Source organism: Clinocottus analis, unplaced genomic scaffold, assembly GCF_023055335.1.
Source record: "Clinocottus analis isolate CAN_PGR_092001 unplaced genomic scaffold, fCliAna1.0.p SCAF_17, whole genome shotgun sequence".
In the NCBI taxonomy this organism is placed as follows: domain Eukaryota; kingdom Metazoa; phylum Chordata; class Actinopteri; order Perciformes; family Cottidae; genus Clinocottus; species Clinocottus analis.
In genome coordinates, this window is record NW_027175898.1 from 15,598,247 (window position 1) to 15,621,754 (window position 23,508).

Here is a 23,508-nt window from a genome sequence, read left to right on the forward strand (position 1 = left end):
TTGCACATTCGCTTCTGCCTTTCCTTCATTTCTGGCTCCTCACGCCAACCAAAAAACAAACAAATCTCACAGTTATAAAACAGGCAGCAAGTAGCATTATTTTTTGTTTTTCTGTTTTAAATAATAAGGAAAGAAAGAAAAAGAAAGAAATGCTATGGACAAGAAGGGGAAAGCGCTCAATTAAATTGCAGCCCAAACCAGGATGATATAATAATAATAATATTAATAATAATAGTCATCATGAACAAGAATATTCACAGAAACAACAACAATAACCATATATAGCGACACAGGAAGTAAAAGTAACGTTTACCTGTATATGTATTTATAAAAAAAAAAGAAAAAAAACAGTGTAAAATTGATTGTCATTTCAAGATAAAAAGCATCAAAACATCAAAGGCATCAACAGTGAGGAACAAACTGGGAACTATAAAAAGTGACGAGGGCCGAGGAAGAGGAGGAGGATTCACAGAACTGAAGCCCGGAGGAACAACGCTGGAGACGAAGATGAAGAGGAGGGAGAACTCGCGTGGTGCACGTCATGCGTCTGAGAAAGCTTTTGGCAGCCTTGAGTGCAGAAGAGCGTCGAAAAAAAACAACAAAAAAAAGCAACAGTTTGTACGCGCCGTCGGAGCGAAGGAGCTCAAAGGAAGGCCGCGGCCCGGCGTGGAGAGCAGGAGGGCGCCGAGAGCGGCGGCATGGCTTTGATTTGACGGAGGGAGGTGTAACGCTGGAGAAACGCTTCTTCCAGCAGAGTAAAGGGGCCGTTTTTTGTTTGAAAGCACACACACACACACACACACACACACTCAGTCAGTCAGCGCATTCACAAAACACGCAGGAGTAAATCTGTCCCTGAATGTGCCGAGCAAACGGAAGTCTTTGTTCCACAGAAAGGTATTCATGAGGTCCGCCGCGGGAGGGATTCGAACCCGCGTCCCCGGAGAAGCGCTGTAGCGGCCGCTGCGCTGCAGTCAGCGTGTGCGCGCGGCGGTCAGCCGGCGTGCGCGTGTGCGCGTCTCTCTCACTGCCAGTCCTCGTCGTCTTCGTCCTCGCCGCCCGACGAGTCGTCGTTGGTGCTGTCGCCGCCGGCTCCGCCCCCGAGCTGCCTCGTGCCGTTGGGCTGCCGCGCGGCGAGGAGGACGGCGGCGGCCGCGGCGTCGGCGGCCGCTTTCGCCAGCGCCGCTCGCTCCTCGGCCTCCTTCTGCCGCAGGGCCGCCGCCTTCTTCTCCTGCTCGGCGTGGCTCTTCATGTGGGCGCTGCGGCTCTTCACCTTGGAGAAAACCCTGCAGGGGCAGAAGGGGGAGGAGCTTATTGCAAAAGCACATATTTCTAAATGTTCTTAAAGAAAAGGAATCTGTTAGACCGCCGGCGGCATCGCGGCTGCTGTTTTTTTCTTCCATTTAGACTCTACTTGTTGCCACCTGGAGCGCCAGAGGAAGCGGCGCCGCGGCCGAGTCGGAGAGGAACGACGTTTCACAGCCGCTGGGTTCACGAATAATTAATGAATGAAGCTCTGCGGGCGCAAAGGAAGAGCACGTTTCACCTTTTCATCAGTTTAACGACGCCAAAGATGGACGATCACTCGAGCATTAAGGGACATGTTCAGTTGGGACTCTTTCATCATTTTTATTCACTCACAGAGCTTTTCATCAGCGTATGCGGTTTGGATGGATAACTAAACATAGAAAGAGGGAAACAGCAGGTCTGAAGCTTTCTGTCTTTTGCCACAACGTTAAAGTTGTTTTTTCTCTTCTTTGTGTGAAGATGACAGAGAGATACATTTACTCCAGAGCTCTTAATCTCTGTCTATTCCTCCTTTGCATGTCTGCGTTACGAAGAAAAAGCAAAATGCACTTAAGGAGCAAAATATTAATCTCTCTCCTGAGTTCATGGAGTTTTTTTAATCGTCTGTAAAACTCAACTTTACCGTCGTCCATCTGCGAGACTCTGAAATGAAACAACGCATGCAAAAAAATAAATAATAATAATAATATAAGTGCTGTTCGGGTGTAATTTATTATTCCAAGAGACGGATAGAAAGCACAAAAATCAATGACTGGAAAACATTAACGAGGAGCCGTTTCACTACGTTTCTTTATATTCCATCGAGATAATCCTGGAGGCGTTTCTCTGTACTTGTAGAATCTTTAGGGGTCAAAGTTCAGCCTGGCCTATGGAAATAAAGGTTGACAATAACAACAACAACAACGACATCCCACAGCGCGGTCACGTGACAGGACGGCTGTTAAGCGGCTCTGTGAGCCTGTAAACATACACCATGGGACTCCGGTGTGGAGGATAATCTACATTATAGAGCTCAGCCTGTGAGCAGGGCGAGCTCCCAGTCTGCCCAGTGACCTGAGCTGTGTTTCCGTCGCTAGGACACAGCTGGCAACAACAGCTTGACCAGAGGACGCGCTGTTATTTCATTTAAATAAAGCATGACGGGACGATTTCACACCACGAGACACTCGCCTTCTATTCAGTTATAATGACAATAAAACGCAAGCGGACAACTCGCTGCAGCAGAAACGTATTTCATGTCCGGCCGGTTCAGTCGGAGGCGACTGCGCGTGTGTGTGTGTGTGTGTGTGTAACTCTTTTGCATAAGTAAACAGAGCCATGCCAACGTCTCCAACACAACGGCGGAGGCCCCGTCGAGGGGTGTTGTCGGGATCACTGACCTGCCGCATTTCTTGCAGGGGAACTCTCCCTCCGGGCCGGCCGGCGCCTTGTTGCCCGTCGGCGGGCTGGTTTTGCGCGCGTTGCCGTCGCAGCGGGGTTTGGAGGCGGGAGGGGCCGGCGGCGGCGGCAGCGGAGGCGGGGGGTGGTGGTGGGCGACCCGGGACAGCAGCTGGTCCCTCCCGACGTCCTCCTGGCCTTTCATGATGAGGACGGTACCCGGCTGCACACACAAACACACACACACACAAACACCGACAATAAAAGTGAGAGGTGTCGTTAAAACATGAAAAGAAGCCGTCGCCGAGCGGAGAATCATGAGCGGCTGTTTATGTGGGTTGCGATTACAATGGCATGCACACATGTGGCATTTAGCACACACGCACACACACACACACACACACGGTTTGGGTAAACAAAAACACACATAACTCGGCTCGCTCGTCAACAACCCATTACGTGTGCTAAACGGCGAAATGCGACGCGTTCGGCGAGGATAAAAGGTTCCTCGGCGAGTCATTGTTTGCTGACAGACATAATGGGGTTACACAATCCAGGGAGGTGGACAGCAGCCAAGTTGTCGCCCCGAAAACAACCAGCAGGGGGCAGCAAAGGCAACAGCCGGAGGCACAAGACATTAAGAGGTCAAAAGGTCAAACGTGTCCCTGATCAGGTCAAATGAGGATGTTCCTGCGTTAACTTCCTGTCTCCTTTTCCACAGGCTTTAGTTTGCTGTAAATACATTTATATCTGAGTAAACTCATTACATGTATTTTTTTAAATCAAAAGACTTCTATGATCAAAGTACTTTCATGTCTTTAAGAAATGATTTGGAAGGAGTAAGAGAAAGCCCACCGTACGGTAATTAAAATAGAACCACGGCAGTATTAATTAACACAAACAACATTGACAGTAATCCCTCTGGAGCTCTGACCTACTTTATGAATTTGCATGCTTACATTTTTCAATACCATTATTAATAAATGTTTTATTATATTTACAACAGCAGATATTCTTTTTAAACGCCGTGAACTGGCTCCTACACAGAGTTTAACATTCACTTTTTGTATTCAAGTTGAATTCATTTGACTATATTTACACTTACAGGTGTCTCATACGCTTAATACTCTATTCTTTACATACATTTACATTTTCACTGTTTTGTTTCTTGCACAAACATTTCCTTCTGGAAGAATAAAGGTCCATCTCGTCTAATCTTATTTTAAGGGTTTGTTTGGAGCCATCGTGGCGCTAAGCTAACACAAGCTAACACGTTGCCAGTTCTAGAAACCCAGTTTAAGCTTTGCGAGTTTCTGATGTTTGCAGATATCTCGTGTATTTCAGTCACAGAGGAAACACACGTTTACTTCACTGCAGAAACAAATGAGGAACCGAATAATCTGTCAAAGGTTACTGCTGACATTCACGACGAGGAGCTCGAAAACAAAGCGTGCGTGTGTGTGTGTGACTCATAAAGAAGATGAAGCTTCAACTGCACCTGACACACACACACACACACACACACACACACACACACACACACACAGCATTTCATGTTTCACTTTTACGAGAGAGAAAAGGCTTCAAAGGAGACGACTGGTTGTAATCAGCGTCTCAGGAAAACACCAGCTTTCATTTTATACAACAACAAGCAACATGCAGAGACAAAGACATTTTATGACTACAAAATAATACTTCATGTCTGATCACAGACAGACAACGTAAAATGGGATCCACGTCTTCTCCGAGGGTGAAGACGCTCTCCTCCTCTGAGCTACTCATTTGGCTTCTCCTTTCCGTTCCCATGCGCGGCCGCTAATTAACTTCACACTCACATTATCGGCGGGCGGCAGCGTGTGCGTCGCCCTGGTGGGGCCGACTTCCTGTTTCCCGTCAGCTGACCCTTCCCACTTCCTGCTGTCCTCTTCCCTCTGCGGCTCCGATCGGTGATAGCCCTGCTGGCCCCCCGGGGAGGAAGAGAAGTGTCAAAGACTCAAGAGCAGAGGGAAACGTAGCGGCTGGGTGGCGGCGCAGAAAAGCTCTGCGGCGAGTTTCATACGAGAGACATTCAACATGCAACTGCACACGCGTGTAGTTTCGCTCTTTATCAACACGCAAGACTGTGGCGGCTGTGTTTCCGTGGATAAAACACAGAGCGGTGTTATTTCTGAAGCGTCACTTTGGTTTTTAGTTTCACGTCTAAATAAAACTGAATAAAAATAGTTTCACGTTTAAATCCGATCGCCCCCCTGAAGTCGGTCAGATCGCTCCATCCGTCTGCTCGACGAAAAAAAAGACCACGGAGGCACTAAAATTTCATTTAAAATCTATATTTTTGTGGGATCTTCTTATTGGAAAACAGACATTTAGAGAAGTGTTCTGCTTTCAGTCAGGATCTTCGTTTTTTTTGCTAAAAATGACGTTTTAGCTCGTGTGTCTCGTGTTCGTTCCACATGTTGCAGAAAAGTGAGGATGTTTCTATCCGAGGCGCTCGGGAGGTTGCTCTGCTGCCGCTACGATGCAACCAAAAACCCTCGCAAATACGTTAGCCGGGGTAATTAACAGCTAGCTTCAGCTGACTACAACACCGTAAATTGCTCGCAGTAGCTTCACTGCACAAAAAGATTTTTAACTTGTCCTCGACAAATGCCGGCTGTGATTGGTTAGCTCCCCCCCTGCGCCTACAACCCCTCCATTCCTCCCACACACACACACACACACACACACATCTGTATCTGCAGCACCGACACTGACCTTGTGGTCTGTCTCCTCCTCCGTGGTCTTGCTCTCCAGAGGATCCACCTCGCCGTACACCAGCATCCCGTTGCGGCCCATCTTCACGTGCTTCTTGTACGTGTAGTAAAACTCCACACACTGCGCCACGGACTTAGTGGTCACCTGTGAAGAACACACACACACACACTCCCTTTTAATGGAGTTTTCCTTTCTACCTCCTTTACCTTTAAATGACACAAAATGCCACTTTTTTTAAGGCATTTTGGAGCCGCCGGTGCAGCCTCAGATGAGGTTCAAGCTCCTTTTTTTTTATATATTCATCGTCTGTTTTTATTCCGAATATCAAATGTCCTTCAGATAATACAACAACATGGGATTTGTTTAGAGAAGACGGGGCCACGAGCGCCAAAAAAAGCCTAAATGACGTCGACAAATCACATTTTAAAAGCCTTCAAAATCGGGTCAACGAACACAGAAAAGCCAACACGTGTGTGCTTTATCCTCCTCTATCATCGATGAACAGAAAACGAAATGGCTTTTCTGCAGAAATAATAATAATCGACTTGGAAAACATTGTTAGAGAGAGACTAGACTTCCCTTCTCAGCCCACCCATTGTCAGGAAAAACATTGTGTGCAAATGTTTTATTTTTCTTTTGTATTTCGGGAAAGGTTTTTTTTTTTCCATCAGCCCACAGCTACTGTGTGGCCTTCGCTGGAATGGAGAGAGAGAGTTTATTTTCCCTTTTTATGGCGCTCCTCGGAGAACCACAACATACCTGTTTCTGCACCATGAAGAAGTCCTTCTTGTACGCGGCGATGCCTTTGTTGAACTGGCGGCGCTCAGCTGCGCTCCAGCTGTCTGATCCTGAGGGAGGACGTTTAGAAAAGAGAGACAGCGCTTTAAAAACACTCAAGTATCTGCTCGCAGACGATATTCTGAGAGGGTGGAGACCCTGACGAGTTCAATCCCCCCCCCCACACACACACACACACTAACACACACCAATCACTCGATAAACAATGGCGCTCCTGTCTTCTTGCTTGGGATTAACCACATGCTGTACACCCCCTCCTTCTCTCATCGCGCTGACCCTGACAATCCTGCACAGCTCCCTCCACCCCCACATACACACACACGCGCACACACACACACCGCAGCCCCGACACCCTCACTACTGCAGCTGCCATGGCTCAGAGGCAGAGTCACTGGGAGATGGATGAAGGGAGGAAAACGGTTGCTGACGCGCTCATTTATTAACAACACAAACATGGCGGCAGAGTTTCTAACTGATGAAAATCAGGATTTTCAACTTTTTTTTCTTTCTTTCTTTCTTTCTTTCTTCTTCATTATGTGCGTTTGTTTTGGGCGTCTGAACAGCAGGCGGGTGGAGGTTCATCAGATGAGGAGAAAACATGGTCCGGACGGCAGAATATTCCTGTTAGTTCAGGCAACTTTCTGAGATGATTCACCACGTCGGTGCAGCAAAGCTGCGGATTATGTTTGTTTTAAAATGGCTATAAGGCGATCACATGATCAGATATTCATACCATTATTTTGGCCGTACGATGTTATCGCAATCTCTAGAGAATTTTATAATAATAACCAATCAAATTCATCTTTTATCTCTTTGTTATTGTGCGTTTTGACACTGAATGGCACTCAGAGAGCCTGTAACCATAACTGTACAAATGACTGTTTTCAGAGACGCTTGATTATCATATTTGTACATGTTTTCAATAAAAAAAAAACATATTTTTAATACATTACAGTTATTGTCATTACCGATAATTAATTGCTTGGTTCAGAAAATTGTAAAATATTGACCGGCGATATCCTCAAATAACTTTGTTTACCCACTTAAAAGGATAAAAATTAAATAAATTATTAATTTATTATCACATAAGACGAGAATTTGGTCTTGAAAAATGATGGAAAGCCAACTTTTTTTTTTACTAATCGATCAATTGCTTCAGGCAATCGACTAATTAAATAACTGTTTCATCAAATAATTGTTTCATCCACAAGTTTCACACCTATGTGTTATTACAGGTAATACATTATGTAATTTTACATAAGTAGAGGACTTACCTGAGTAGTGGTAGTTTGCCAGATTGTGAGATTTAGGGAACACGGGATTCCTCAGCATCAGGAGGGACAGAGCGGCCTGAGGAACAACACAACACAACACGTTAAACAAAAGCTTTAAAGAGAGCCAACGTGAGCAGAGCACAGCGGTGATTGTGTCACTCAGCGGGGGGTCGCGGCTCTGGGCTTCATGAAACAACACGCCGAGCCCAAAACAATCAACCCGCCCGCTTTTCAGGTAACCAGGAAGAGAGAGATAAGCGCCGCTCCGGTTCCTCCCGACGCGCATCGGGTGTCCGAGCGCACGATCGACTAAACAACAAACAACTTTGTGCTCTTTGAGAGGAAGAGGAAGAAGAAGAAGTGACTGTGTGTGAATGCTGAAGGACGGCAGTTTGAGCCGGACTGCTGCAGCAGAGAGTGGGCGCATTGACACCCACACCCACACACACACCCACACACACACACACACACACACACACACACACTCGTGGTTTCCCTGACAACGTTGGACCAGTGCTGGCCTGCAGGCTGCAGCGCCACAAAGCGCTCTGCTGTTACTCTGCCGTAGTCAACTCCGGCTTGTACGTCTTCAATAACCAAAGTATTGATTCGGGATCAATGTCCAAAGCCGCTGTGAACACGCAGCAACGCACGCTGGACTGATTTGCTCTCTGTGGGAAATTACAGACTCCTCTTTCATAGATCTGCTGTAACTTTATCTTCAGAAGGATATCTTCATATTCAGAAAGATTAGACGCCGACGCTGATCTCTAAAACATGTTTTGCACGTGTGAAAAAAAAGCACTTTGTAATTTAGTTTTTCGACATTGCTCGACATTTATTTTTGCCTTTACGTGGTAAAACCCTTGGGGAGCTTTGTTTAGAAAAGAGATCCATCAATAAAGTGCATTATTATCGATGCTATTATTATTATTAAAGCTGCAGCGATTTGTCGATTGACAGAATATGTATTGGCAACATTTACATACCGTAAAAGTCGGGTTACAAGCTCCGCTAGCTAGTTCTCCACTAGCTCCCTGCTAGATCTCCACTAGCTAGCTCCCTGCTTGTTCCCCACTAGCTAGCTCCCTGCTAGTTCTCCACTAGCTAGCTCCCTGCTAGTTCTCCACTAGCTAGCTCCCTGCCAGCTCCCTGCTAGTTCTCCACTAGCTCCCTGCTAGTTCTCCACTAGCTCCCTGCTAGTTCTCTGCTAGTTCTCCACTAGCTAGCTCCCTGCTAGTTCTCCACTAGCTCCCTGCTAGTTCTCCACTAGCTCCCTGCTAGTTCTCCACTAGCTCCCTGCTAGCTCTCCACTAGCTCCCTGCTAGCTCTCCGACCACCACCGAAGGTAGCGAGACCAGCAGACAGATTCATAACTTAAGAGGGTTTTTTTCCCGTTTGCTCAGGTTTGTTTGAAGTGCAGCAAAGAAAATATGTATATTTAGTATATTATTAAGTATAATTACGTGTTAAATGTTTGTACATTTCACCTCGGGACAAGAGAAGGCAGAGCTACAACACTACAGCACCGTCACAGCTTCCTAAAAGCATCTTCCAGGTCTTGCTTTGTCTGACAATCAGCCCCATACCTTCAAATATTCAATGTATTATCACACGAGAGACAAAGAAAAGCAGATCCGAGAAGTAGAAACTAATTTAATTTACTCTCTATCGACTGATTGTCCGTTGGCCTCACACCTGACTTTGCAGCTCCACACACACACACACACACACACACACACACACACACACACTCTATCTCAGTCATCTCAAGCCACCACACACCAGTTTCAGTACAGAGCGCGCTGAGAGTCTGCAGATCGCTCACTTCCGCTCGGTAATCAGCGAGCGCTCGGATGAAGACGTTCAATCACTGCTCACGAGGAGCACGAGGCGCCTGGAAGATACCGATGTCAGGCAGGAAGTCAACAGCACGCGAGCTGCCGGCGCTGCAACGACCTGATTACTTTAAAAACGTGCCGGTGACGTGCCGCTGCTCCGAAATCAATGTTTTTTTGTGAGATATGAAGCTACACTTTGACTCCGGGTTGGATTTTTGGATTCCGTTATTATGGATACGAGGATGCAGCGCTTTGAATCACAAGCTTTTCTTTTCATGCCACCTTCACAACGCCACTAACTTTGAGCATTTAAGATCTGGAAAAAGAAGAGTTACTGAGATTTTATGAATCTCGAACGCCAATGAAGGAAACTGAGCTTCTCCTTGAAGATATGAAACATGGTTAGAAATGACCCGGTTACTTAAGTGCAGTATAAACGATCCGCTGAATCTGATCCTGTGTACAATCAAAGGCTATTATATTAATGCTGCTAAGGAAATAAAGAACGTAATTATGTTCACGAGGCTTTATATTTCCTGTCAATCAAGACGGGAATGCTTTTGAAACTGATTCATTATTCAATTTAAAAATGATTAAAGACTGAAATACTACTTTTAAAAACAACTAAAATACTCTTTTTTACTTCGAATCATCGTTTAAAAGACATAACATTACATATTAATGACTATATAAACCATATGTATTCAGAATTTTACCACCTCAATCAGCAGTTTGCATTTTGTTTTCATCAGATTTGATTGACAAAATAATTAATAATTAAAAAAATATTTAAATTAATTAATAAATAATTTGATTGCCCAAATAAGGCGTGTGAATCCTGATGGGAGCACAGTACGTCATCACCTTTTTTAAACCAACTGAATCCTGCTCACTTCAAACCAGCAGGAAGAGCAAAGGAGGTTTCTCTCTTACAAAATACATAAAAACATATCTTAATATACTTAAATACCGTGTTAATGAAAGCTCTCATCACTCGTGCAGCTCCTTCAAGTGATAGATGTCACAAAATCGTTAAAAAAAATCTAATTATGACGAATTATTTTAATAGGAATTCATGTTTTGCACTTTCTATGTGTCGAGACAACATGTTGGCGGTTCTATTATTTAAACGCGCTCACCATGATCTCCCCTTTGCACTCGTGCAGGCAGTGGTGGGCCAGCTCCTGGTTGGTTCCTCCTCCACGCAGGACGCTGGAGCAGGCCAGGTGCATGAGGTCTCCCACTGCAAGACAGGAAAGAGCTTTGCTTTTTGCATTCAGTGGGGACAAACATGTTTTTCTAGTAATAGAAGACATTTTATTTAATTATGAAACGGCATCGCGCGTCTTGCTTTGTTTATTTATTTATTTAAAAAAAAAGAAAACCCATTTATTTTTAATAATGCGAGATCAAGAGCGCTCCCAATCCAAAACAAAAACCTTCCCCCGCAGTGACAATTACGTTTATTTCACCACATTCAATTGCATTTCATCCCCCCCTGAGAATTAAAATGGCGTCTCCTCACCGACACTCGTGCATCTGAAAGCAATATTAGGGCAATTAAGAAGCAAATTTGCTGCTGGAGACATCTTAAATTGCCACAGCTTGGTAATTAATTATTGAACACACTCTATTCAAAGTGATAAAAAAAAGTGATAAACAAGAAAATGCTTAACTAGTTAGCTTTAAGAAGAAAGAAAGAAAGTCTCCCTGATTTATAAGCAAAAAAAAGAGAATAAAACTGCTTCTAGGAACAGTAAGGTCAGCCTCACGCTGAATAATCAACACATCCTGTTTCTGCAAACCACAGCCTGCCTGACAGTATTTATACTTTCGGTTCGAGGTGATGTAACAGCTGTGAGACGCTGCATTCGGTACCTCTCAGCTGGAAGTCGGCTTTCTCCTCCAGCTCCTTCAGCGGCGCCCAGAGCAGCTCCGCCCGATGGTGCTCCAGCTCCACGGCGGACCGCTGCCTCAGCTCTGGCACCTCCGCCTGGTACCGCGACCCGATATTGATCCGTCTGGGAAACGGGAAGTCAAATGTGAGCGACGCGTTGGCCTTTGCCCGATAAAAAAAAGAGGCGTCGGTTCAACCGGTATATATATTTAAGACATCATATATCAATATCGGATTACGTGCAAGAGCATGAGCTCTTGTTATATTTCAGAGGATCACATTTTGATTACTTGGCTTTTCTCCCTGCTGTGGTCTTTAAATAGCAACAGGGAGGATTGTTGAAGGCTCTCCGGCTCCCGGCAGCACAATCCTTGCCCTGTTTTGATTCCCAGCTTGTTGAACAGCTCTCTTTTTGTCCGCTCGGCATAATAAATAAAAATGCTAATCCCTTTTCGCATTTTTATTTTTTTGTATTCAAACTGAACCGAAAAGGCAACGGATCCTCGTGCGGCCGTGGGGCAGAGGTCGCGTTCGAGTAGGAAGGAAAAAAAAAAAGGACTCGTAATTCAACGAATGCATGAATCTCTGGAGGCCTTCTGGATGTCAACTGAAACCAGACACCTCGGTGTTATAGTTGCGAAAATCCTGCCGTGTTTTGTCCACAGGCGACTCTGTTCCAGCATGCCCCCTCCCACCCCTGCATTTCCAGTAGGCCTGCAGTATTTCCAGCTGAGTGTGTGTGTGTGTGTGTGTGTGTTCTGGCAGCCTCCATCAGGGAAGGTGGGCTGCTAAATAGTTGAACTGCGATGCCTCTCGTGTGTTTTAAGGAGTACAGCAGGACGGGCTGGAAGCGTGATTTATGGGGAGCCTCGCTGACTCACCGCTGAACAGCGGGCACCAGTCTGGAGGAGGGGGGGGTGTGCATGTTGCACAATGCAAGTTCCATAGAACTGCACCCTCGCCATTGCTGCAACTCCAAGAAGAACGGCAACAACAAAGTCAAGCTAAACGGTGTCCACTTTCCCCGCTGCTCTCACTTCCATAAACATCCATGTTGTTATCAGCGGCCGTGTTTACATTTCAGCGGGAACGCGGCTGTTGTTGACCGTGTGGGTACTGCAGGTCTTAAAGTTCAAAGCCTCGAGATGTCTCCTTCTCATTGTTGTCGTCAGATTGCCGATGTACCCGATGCGGCGTCACTGTTTACGGCACAGCTTTCACAAACAGAGAACATCCTGCTGCTGCTGCCTCACATGAGTTCAAACTAGTCTGCAGCCGCAGGAAACGTTGTTTATTTGACATAAAGGTTAACCACGATCAGTTATCAAAAAGCAATCTCAGAAGCCTATCGGCTCTCGGTCTGATCATGAGCCTTTGGGGCCCGCAGGCTGGATTTCTGGGGGTTGCGGTGCAACCGGTAACTATATATATCCGCCTCCTTTTTCCCCCTCCGAGCGCTGCTAACTGTCAGATTAGCAACTTGAGAGATGGGAGACGACGGGTACGGCTGGATTGTCCCCCCCCCGCCTCCCAAATAGCCGGATGACGAGTTGACTTTGAACCAATAGAAACGCAGACTCGTCGTGTGACTTGGCGAGTTCCCGGTTTTGCATTTTGGCCAAAATGGTTCTTCCTCTTTTCTCCGTTTGCTCTCGGCGCAGACGCCGTGAACCTGCAGTTCAACACGAAGCCTGCCGCAACGTGATTGGTCGATACGACTCCCGCCTACAACGCAGAATCTGTTCATCAGGATGATCCAGAATGCAAACTGTTCTTTATTTCCTCCTCGGCAAGGTCGCTGGAATCAGATGGTTTTAATTAAGAATCGTCGCACAACTTTATAACCAAAACGCTACATCCTGTTTAGCACGTCCTCTGATTCACTCACTGCCATTAGCTCTCTGAAGGTCTCAAGGTTTTCACTTGACAGCGAATGTGAAGCAGTTACGACAGGATGCGCTTCTGTCGAGAGAGACATTAAAGACTGCAGATTGTCAGGTCAGCGGATGACGAGGCGGAAGCAGCCAGCGGCGGAGAGGACGGCCGCCGCTTAAAAGGGCGGGTTTAGCATTTCAAGAAGTCCTTGTTCTCTTTTTAAGACACTTCATGATGCAGCCCGGTGTTGTGGTCTGAATAATAAATAGATGAGCTACTACTCTGGCTTTGGTAATGCATGCTCTGCTTTGAGTGCCCTCTGGAAATGACACACGGCAGACATCCCACCTCCACACACACACACACACACACACATGCACTCCCCACAAAATCCCAAAACCTTTCAGATATTTTGGCGACGTTGAGAGGGAAATACTCACGGCTCTATGCTGACTGGAGTGGCCTCGCTCATAGCAGACAGAACTGGTGGTGTGATGTCACAGCTGTCTAAAAAAGAGCAGCGACACAAAATGTGATCAGTGACTTTATCAAATGTTTATAAAAAGCTTAGCATGAACTAGAATATCTAGTCAGGTTTATAGCCAAGCCAGAAGTGTCTTTAGATGTCTTGTCGATAACTCAGACTTACTAGAGCGCAACAGGCTGCGCGTTGCCGACTTGGGCGTCGCGGGAGGTGGCAGGCCCTGGCCGCTGGCGGCGGCGGCGGCGGACGACAGGAAAGTAGAAAAGTAGAGGCCGGAGCCCTCGCGGACCGGGCTGAGGATGGGCGGCGGCGTGTACGGGGGGATGGAGAGCGGGTGTTCGGCGAGGCGGACGGGGGATCGCAGGTGGCTCTGGTACGGCATGATGCTGGAGTAGACGGGAGGGGCGACGAAGAAACCGGGCTTGGGCGGCGGGATGAAGAGGGGTTCCGGCCGCGGGCGCCGTTTGGACTTTTTGCCGTCGCCGTCTTTCTCCCCGTCGGTTCTTCCGTTCTGGTGGGGGGGAAAGTATTTTTACGGGAGGGGAAGGTAGAGTCAAACGCTTTTTTTGTGCATTTATCCAGATACATTTCTAAAGAGGAAGAACGAGGCGCCGCTAGCCTCGACTGTACGGTACATAATGTACAGTATGGCAGCGCTAAAACCCTGATAATCTGCCTGATCTGGGAAGAGGGCAACCGGGTCACCAAATCTCTCCCCAACCCCCCCGCGAACGAGACAGGGAAAGGGAGAGAGAAAAGTGTGGAGCACTGAAATGGGGGCAGGGGAGACGCAGAGCATGATGGGGGGAAGGGAGCGCATGTATGTTAGCGGGGGCAAATGCAAGGAATTAAAAGCTGCGGTTTAGAAAAACAGAAGGAAGACGGTCGACACTAACCCCACTGCCTTGCCCTTCTTTGTTAATGGAATAATGTCTTGTGAAAGGGGGGAGGGGAGACAAAAGCACCAGCGAGCGATTGTGTAGCTACCTGCTCCGAGCTCTCCGACAAGGGGTTCCTGAGCGAGCGCCTCCGGGTGACGATGACCGAGGGCTTGTGGCCGGCAAGGCCGAGGCCGAGAGGGTGCGGCGGCCTGGGGGGCCAGTCGGAGGCCAGGGCGGCGGCGGCGTCATCGTCGTCGTCGTCCTCCTCCCGGTCCGGAGAGGAGGAAGGTTCCCGGCGTCGCACCGGAACGGACACGGGGATGACGAGCGGCAGGAGGCTGTCGTCTCCAGGCCGCTTGGCGTTCAGACCCCCGGCGTCGGTGGGACTCCACGGCCTGCGGGGCTCCTGGTGAGGTGCGTTACGAAACATTGCGTCAAATGAATTCAGGAGAAGAGAGAATGCAAAAGTGCAAATGTGAAAATTTTGGCAGACGGTAAAATAGAGGTGAACCCACAAGTTTCAAAAGGGTCACGCAGAAAATCTATCGGCTGCAATTTTGATTTGAAAATGTAGTATTTGCTTTCTACCATTATGTCACCTTTTGGATTCCTGGTCAGACAAAACAAGTTGTCTGCTTGAGGAAATCCTCATGGGCCGAACAATTCATTCAGATTAACAGCTGCAGCGCTGCAATGAAAGTCTGAATTACATCCTTTGAGGTGGAGCACCTCAAAAGATGGGGGTGGGAGGGGGTGTGATGATGCAGTTATCAAAGAATCTGGTATCTGTTGCCGTTTGCGACACTTACTCAGGAGCTAATCTTATTAAGACTCTCAGGTGACAGGTTTTTAAATGCATCAACTTGTGTAATGGATACATGGCAACACGCAACAGGTGCAAAAACAAATCACAAACCTTTAAAACAACTTTAAATAGCTGCTATTGTAGCTTTGCTTTCCAGCTTTGCACACTTTGATTCACTAAAAAGGAGACCTTTATGGCTAGATATTGGTTGATTCTGCCGGGGGAAGGCTGGCAAACTAGAGGAGAAACCGTGTTCCTTACCTCAGACAAAAAAAACACAGACTGAAGAGAAAATGAGGTCAATGCTAAAATGGAGCTTCAACAGACAGTGGATACAGTATGAAACCAGCCGGAGGGGTATTCCTAATCCTCAAACAAACAATGAACCCTGAACATAAAGTAAAGAAAAGTCACTGAAGAATTCACACGACTGTCTCGGGTGAGTCAGTCTTATCGAACAAGCGCCTCGATACAGTAAAGTGTTAGAAGCGGCACTCAAGTGACAGACCGTCGTTACATGTCAAAAGGAAACCGTGCCCGAAAGCATTCCCCGCATACTATTTTTTTTTTTTGCTTCCTTTTCCCTCTTCGAGAAAACCCATAATGAGTGGGGAGTGAGCTGCTTCGGAGCAACTGTGGTGGCGACTTCAAAGCTGCACACATCATTGAAGACAGATGCATTCTGTCACTGCACAATGCATCTCTCTCCGTGGGCAAGAGGAGGGGGGGGGGGCATGCAGCAGTGTGGTTACGCTGGATCTGTGCTCATTACCGCTGGTGGAAAACTCCAGTCGCTCCACCAGAGAGATATTCTGCTGAGCACTGCAGGCAGGGCAACCCTGCACCCCTCCCTGTATAGAGAGGAGGGGGGAGGGGGAGGAGGGCAGGGGGAGGGGGGGGCAGTTGAGGCCAGGCTGGAGTTTCTCTCCTTTGATGGGATGGGATGGGAGGGGGTGCAGGCATGTAACCAAACACAGTGTCTGTATAATCAGCTAGTCGTGAGGCGGATCCAGACACACTGACTCAGTGCTGTTGGGCAAAACAGCGCGTTGCACAATGCAAGACATTCAGCACCCTTAACACAGATAAGCACGGCCCCGTTTGCGCCGACTCCTCTCGTGAGAGCCAAAACGCACACATTCGTGGAGTACATATTTACCTTGTGACCGGATTCACAATGCACGGTCTTGTTTTACCAACAGACTCTCTTCTCCCCCTCCCCCCCCCCCTGTTCCGCGGTGTAAACTTTGCATGGCGTTGATTACATTCATGCATCTCTTCCAGCAACACGTTAAATCACAAAACAACACAAGTGCTGGCACAGTCCGCCCGGCAGTTTGTTCCAGTTCCCGCTCACGTTCGGGGGAGAGCTGCAGTCCCACTGCAATTATACCCTCGGATAACACGAGAAAAATAGATTTTTTTTTAGCTCTCGCAGAGATAATCAAAATTAAGGCTCGCGGCGATGAGTTAAGATATGAAGTGATATGCAAAATCATAGGGATTCAGAACACTCAGTCCTATTGTGCTAAAGGTTATCTCGCTTGAGAGGAAACAGATGACGGCGCAAAAAGAAGAACAAAGAAGGAAAACAAAGAACGGTTCTGCGGTTAAATGAAAACAGAGTACGTACCTTCACGACATGCGGCGGCAGAGACTCCATTTCCGAGGCCTTCTGAGCGAGCGTCTCCAGATTGACCTCCTGGGACACCCTGCGTTTCCTCCGCGTGCTCTGGATGACGCCCGTCGGGGCGGCTTGGACGTCCCGGCCGCCGTTCTGGGAGCCCGGCGGCGGCGGCGGCGGCTGCAGCGGACCCGGGGCGGTCTGCTCCGAAGAGACGGCGAGAAAAGGATTGTCCGGCGGCGCGTCGCCTTCCTTGGAGAGCCGCCGCGATCGGCGACGCTGCGACTGGGATTGGGTTTGCGGCTGGGTCAGGATCTCGGGCAGGAGAACCGGCGGCAGCAGCAGATCCGAAGGCTGCTGCGGCTCCGGCGTGATGTCCTGGATGATCGGCTCCTGGATGTTCGGAGGGGCTGGAGCCGAGGGCTCCTGGGAGTGCAGCGCCGCGGGCTGTGGGTGCGCGTGTGCATTTTGTGCAGCAGGGTAATAGTCCAGCACATGAGGGTTTTGTTGTTGCAACTGCTGATGTTGCATTTGCTGCTGAATTTGAAGCTGCTGCTGCTGTTGTTGCTGTATCTTTTGTTGCTGCTGCTCGTGCTGCATTTGTTGCTGCTGCTGCTGAAGCTGCTGCTGTTGCTGTTGCTGTACATGCTGTTGATGCTGAATGATTTGTTGCTGCTGCAGTTGTTGTTGATGATGCTGCTGCTGCTGCTGTTGAATTTGCTGCTGGAGTATGTGATGTTGATGCCGTTGTATTTGCTCTTGCTGCTGCAACTGGTGCGAGGGTTTGGCTTGCGTCGGGTAGTTCGGCGGGTTGGGTAGGGTCGTCCGGTTGCCTTGGAAGGCCTGGTAGTACGCCGGCAGGTGCTGCTTGGGCTGACCAAAGGCCAACTGGAAGGGCTGCAACACTGAGCTTCCTCCTGGGTGGGATGTGCTGTGCTGCTGGGTGTTCAGCGCCCCGGGTTTCAAGGTCTCCTGAAAGGCCTGGGACGACTGCTGCTGCTGCTGCTGCTGCTGCTGCTGCTGCTCCCAGTCTAGCCCCCGAGCCTTAACCGCGTCCCTGTACGCGTCCACCGCTGGGTTCGGCCCCAGCGGTTGCTTGTCCGCGGCTCTGCTCGGGGGCTGTTGGTGCGGCTGCAAGCCGGAAGCCTCGTGCATGGACTTGGCATACGCGTTCTGGGTCCTGGAGTCCGCGACGTTGACCCCGCCGATGTAGTTCACAAAGTTTTGCCCCCAGCTGGACACGGTATTCCAAGAGGCCGCCCTCTGCTGCTGGGACAGCGACGGCTGCTGCTGCTGCTGCTGCTGCTGCTGCTGCTGCTGCTGACTGGGCTCCTGTTGGGTCCATTTCATGGGCACGGTCTGCTGGTAGTGGCCCCTGCTCTGGTCGCCCTTGTCGGGGCTGAAGATGACCGAGTTCATGTACATGTGAGGGGCCTCTGGATTGGAGGTCACGGTGCTCGCCGCCTCGCTCTGTCCGGGGTCCGAGGCGGGGCCGCCGGCGACGTAGTAGGACCCCTCGGGGTGCTGAGAAGTCTCCTTCATCGCGACGCTCTGATCGCTGAAAAACGTGATGCGTTTGCCGGTTCTTTTGGCGCTGGGTTTCTGCTGGGCTGGCACGCTCATGACGGGCATGAAGAAGCCGAGCCGGGGGGGCGAATGTTCTCGACCAGAACCAGCGATCGATGCTCCGCTGGATCGCTTGAATATATATTAATCCACACACACACACACAAAATGCTCAATCTACATTGATGTCAGAGTGAGTCGTAGTAAGATAATCTCCTCTTCCCCCTCGGAAGCTCTTCGTGGCCCACTCGGAGGTCGCGGGCCCGGGACGAGCAGATCTAAAAGGAGGAGGATTGTTTCTCTCATTCATGGGCAACACCCTGTATAGAGAGAAGGAGAAAGGAGGTCAAGCACCAGACTAAAGAGGTCCCCACAGTCATGTAAAAACCTGCGCTTTGCTTTTTAAACAAAAGACCTCCGCTGAAAAGGTATCGGCTGTGAGAACAGAGGAGGGACGGCCTAAAACGGTGTCATTATTCACTCAGCTCGCGTGACAGGGATTCGGTCCAGCAGCCAGGCGAACGCGTATACCGGACCTGCATACACACTACTGGAAGGTAGTATGCAAAATCAATAGTTCCAGGAAATGTCATTACTGCATAAATTATGGACCTTGATTTTGATTGGATGACAAACACAGACTGGAAAAAAAACAACCGTTGAAGGCCTGCTGAGCTGACCTGTAACATACGCTCTCTTTTCCCGCCAAACTACAGAAGAGAAAGCCGGTTGAATGTAATGAAAACCTCTTTTTTTTATGATTGTGTGACTCATAAGAGGAGAAAAAAAGGGGCTGCGTGCCCTTTGCACCGCGGCTGCAGACTCAAAAAAGGAAGGGCAACTGAAAGTGAGCAAGCATGACTCAGGATGAAAGCATCCATGCGAGGGAGAGAAAAAAAAAAAAGTCAAAATGGCCTTGCAAGCTTTGCTAGCTTGCTTCTTGACAATTGCCATGGTAACCCCCGCGGAGAGTATCAAAACTAGTATCCGACGCCGTCGTTGTTTTGGGAGCAGAATTTTTGACACCGTGTGCAGTCTGCCAGATTTCACCAAGCAGATCCCGACTGTTTCTGTTAAAACGCAATCCCCGCTCCATCTGTAACGCAACACTGAAGACTTTGTAATGACTGAGAAGAAGAAGAAGAAGAAGAAGAAGAAGAAGAAGAAGAAGAATCACCATAACCTGCAGGACACAGACTCACACAAACAATGTCATGCTGTTTACAAAAATGAACACCAGCATCTCTACAAGGTGGATATCTCTGACAACCTGAGGAAGCGAACGATAATTGTCACCCTTTACTCTGGTGGCCTAGTAAAACACAGGCTTCCTAAAATAGACAGCTGCAGCTGTTCAGATCCTGCACTGGCTCAGGGGCATCGCTGACTGAGGAAGCTGGATGACCATGCTATGTGGCTGTGGCTGTGTGTGTGTGTGTGTGTGTGTGTGTGTGTGTGTGTGTGTGTGTGTGTGTGTGTGTGTGTGTGTGTGTGTGTGTGTGTGTGCACCAGCAATGCCACGCAAAGTTACGCATGCCTATAGCCATGTTGTCAAAACGCATGAGACATCCTCCGTGAAAGAAAAAGGTGCACAGCAATACAGCACAGCCTGTCTGCAGAAAGACACACACACACACACACACACACACACACACAGAAACAACACACTGTGTTTGTGTGTCTGTGCATTGAGCACTCACTCCATCCGAGGTGAGGGATCATCACGGTGACGCATCGCGAGTGCAAAACCTTACACAAGCCTGCATGGGGGCGGGGGGGGGTTAGCCTAATAAGCAAAGTAACACGTTTAATTGGCTTAAAAGGGACACCATTAGCCACCCTAATCCATCGCAAGTTCCTAATTTAAAACCAGCCCGGGTGGCATGCGAGGCCCTGCGCGCGTGCAAGACACACGACAAACGCAGACTAATATGGGGAAGAAGACCACGAGAGGACTCCCACTCCCTCCTCCTCCTCCTCCTCCCCAACATCACTTTCTGTGGTCAGCCAGCTCAGCGCTATTTACGAGCAAACCCTTTGTTGCAGACTCCAGATTATCCAGCAGTCATGTCCCGTTGCAACAAGCTGCCAACCCAAACGCACGAAAACAAACACAAAACACGCCGCGGATCGATTCAACTTGTCAACAAGAGGGTTGTTTTCTATTTTATAAGCGCGTCACATGCTCTCTTGTGCAGTCGATCCGCTGCTGTTGCGACATGGAGAAGAAGAAAAAACACACACATCCTTCAGGCGACCGACAGCGGCGTGCGTTGTCTCGCGCGAGGTAAACAAAAGTTTTCTGGGTTGACAATAAACACGGCACTGTCGACAACAATAACAACGGCAGCCAGCAGCGCCACAGACACCCGACCCCGCGGCTCCAGCAGCCCCCCTGATCCGTCCCGGTACTCACTGTGTCGGTTCCATGGAAGCTGCTGTCGGAGCGGCGGCTCAGCCCGCAGGATGGCGCGCTGGCAGCGGCGCGCGGCAGCAGGCCCGCGCGGTACAGACGTGCGGAGGATGACTGCATGCATCCCCAAGGTTGACTCACGCTATGGCTGCTGACCTCACTCGCTGCGAGTTTTACCCCCTCCCCTCTCCTCCACGTTTAAAAAAAAAGTGAGGAGGAACAGAGGAGGTCGATGCGTAAACAAGAGTCCTTTTCCTCGGAAACGGAGCGCTAGTGTGCGGAAACGCGGGCGCAACGCCGCCGCTGTCTGTTGCACATTATTGCATTTGGATTGCACACACACACAAACTCACTGGCAATGCGGCCTTTTTTTTTTTGCTGTGCATCGACTCTCCCTCTATCTCTGTGTGTCTCTCTGCTTGTCTTGTGATTCCCCCCTCCGCCGCCACCAGCTCGGTGGCCACACCCACTTCCATGCCCATATAAGGCTTTCCTCTGACACACAGGGCGCTGTAATTTACGGGGCAAGATCCCTCTCAGTCCATGCGGGAAATTCCAACACACGAGGGGTTAAAGTGGGGGAAGGAAGCACCCGGGACTACTTTCCTTCTTCACTTTTACTTTTTGTTTTAAATTCTAAGTCATACACTTTGAGGTATGACTCTTTCTTCTTGAATAGCATGCACATGTATTTGAGAGTGACACAGCAAGAAGCAGCAAGGATCATATGTATGAGCACACATTTTTGTTTCATGGTGATGCTGGTCGTATTTTCTGCAGGAAATCAGATTTCCAAATAATTGGAGAGCAGTTCCTTCTTAGCAGACTGGTCTTAAATAGATAAAATAGATAAACAGCAAATCCTCCGATTGACCCAGAAAATGTCTGCCATGTTTGCATTAAAAAACTGGTTTATATTGATTATCAAATACACAAACCCAACATGTGTCCCTTATTATAGTTGCAAACAGCCGTATCTTAGTGTGAACTGGCCTTAACTTGAGTTTTAGAGGAAATAATACAGTGAATCCTTAACCAGGCCCCAAATGTTGCAAGGTGATCTGTGTACAGCTCTGTGACGTAATGTCAAGCAAATAAAAATGATGAATGAGTGACAGACTACTGCGTCGGTCTTTTCACAGCAGGCATTTAGGGACACAGGTGTAAATAATTTTTCAAAAGCAAACACGGCCAAGTTTAATTCGTCTGTTTCACTGAATAGAACCCATTGTTAATGTTGTTGGTGACACGTGTACCTTTTTCAGGACAATGCATAGGAAAAAAGAGTTATTATACTGGGAAGATGTTGCCATATCGTGGCATTGGACACGACCAGACATGTGCCAGGCTCTGCAGCTCTGCAAAGCCTGAAAACATTCACCAATGTCGTTGACAAGAACTCGAGTCAGACTGACATGTCTGCCACTGATGACACTGCACTGGGAATTGGTGTGTGTGTGTGTGTAAGTGTAAAACAGCCTCTTCTCTAGGCTGCACCAGTATGTTTATTTGAAGCTGATATCAGTAGTTCTGAAAGGATTATTCAATCATGTTGATTGACAGATGAGTAATGACCGATTAGATTATTGATTAATCTTTATTTTATCAGTATTTTATGTTTGCAGCTCCTACAAACTGACGATTTACTACAATGATCTGTTTTATTTCATTGTGAGGATAATGTGTTTGAGGTTTTTCCACAGACAAAACAAGCAATTTAAAATTTCACACCTGTGGCCCTTTTCAGTCCAAACCTATAATCATGAGTTGAATGCACAACAGGTGACTATTTTTAGACATGGTAATTATGAGGCAATCTTTTTCTTTTTAGAGCTGACATTGGAGTTAAGCACATCATGACGTATGCAGATTGTATCGACGACACAAGTAATCGCTTCAGCTCTAGACGAAACACTGCACAATGACACACGTGGAGTCATGACACGTCGTTGGGGGTGGTGGGGGGTTATCAGGTGAAGCTCGAGATGTGGCCGACGACGGCGTGACGTCACTAAGCCTAATCATGACATGAAGTGAGAGCCAACCGTTGGTGTGTCAAGTGGACACACAAGTCCACTAGCCCGACAGTAAGTGTACTTACATGAAGCTCGGTCCCTCCATGGCGCACTCGTCTTCATTCCCCTGCGTTGACGATGTTGTGTTGCAGCTATAACAATAAAAACAACCCCGCTAAACTTTTTTTTTTTTGTTGAGATTCCTCCACAAAGCGTCACTTCCCACTTTGAAGCACTTTTTTTTAAGCTAGCGATCGATACTGCAACCCATCTGTGGGACCTGCCCTGCGATTTACCATCTTGGATGAGAAACGGTTGGGTTGCATTGTCAGCATCGATCGTAGCTGTCGTTAGATTGACTGTCGAAAAGAGTTAATGGCTGCACTCCAGTGCTGATGAACGGATTAACAATAAATAGGTGGCTGAGGGCGCGTTCCGTTTCTGATTTGCTGTAGCTGCTGTAACGGCTCAACGGGGCGCTGTAAAGACGAGCAATGAACGGCGAGATAGTAAACCCCCGCTATACCGGAACATCGTTGAAACAATGGCGCATCTTCGTTTAATACCTCACGTTTTCATTTTTAGAGCTTTAAAAA

The 23,508-nt window shown here is 48.2% G+C and overlaps 1 protein-coding gene across 2 annotated transcripts; it reads right to left on the minus strand.

The window, feature by feature from the left end:
* Positions 1 to 308: 308 nt before the first annotated feature.
* mideasb (mitotic deacetylase associated SANT domain protein b) lies at positions 309 to 23,418 on the minus strand. Of its 2 annotated transcripts, XM_068580134.1 has the most exons (14): positions 23,209 to 23,418; positions 22,999 to 23,064; positions 16,928 to 18,804; positions 14,596 to 14,895; positions 13,774 to 14,119; positions 13,565 to 13,631; positions 11,231 to 11,373; positions 10,492 to 10,595; positions 7,512 to 7,587; positions 6,199 to 6,287; positions 5,440 to 5,583; positions 4,521 to 4,640; positions 2,688 to 2,908; positions 309 to 1,286 (listed from the first exon to the last, which is right to left on the minus strand). In XM_068580134.1, exons 3-14 carry the CDS (start codon positions 18,548 to 18,550, stop codon positions 1,025 to 1,027), a joined length of 3,495 nt encoding a protein of 1,164 aa, XP_068436235.1. In that variant the 5' UTR covers positions 18,551 to 18,804; positions 22,999 to 23,064; positions 23,209 to 23,418; the 3' UTR covers positions 309 to 1,024. The 2 variants fall into 2 exon arrangements, with proteins under 2 accessions (XP_068436235.1, XP_068436236.1); XM_068580135.1 differs by lacking the exons at positions 22,999 to 23,064; positions 23,209 to 23,418 and adding an exon at positions 20,901 to 21,329.
* Positions 23,419 to 23,508: the final 90 nt, after the last annotated feature.

Coding starts and splice junctions, on each gene's coding strand:
- mideasb (XM_068580134.1), bottom strand. CDS start 18,550: ATGCCCGTCATGAGCGTGCCAGCCCAGCAGAAACCCAGCGCCAAAAGA. Junction 14,896..16,927: donor TGCCGCCGCATGTCGTGAAG/GTACGTACTCTG, acceptor GCACCTCACCAG/GAGCCCCGCAGGCCGTGGAG. Junction 2,909..4,520: donor CGCTGCCGCCCGCCGATAAT/GTGAGTGTGAAG, acceptor TTGTGTGTGCAG/CCGGGTACCGTCCTCATCAT.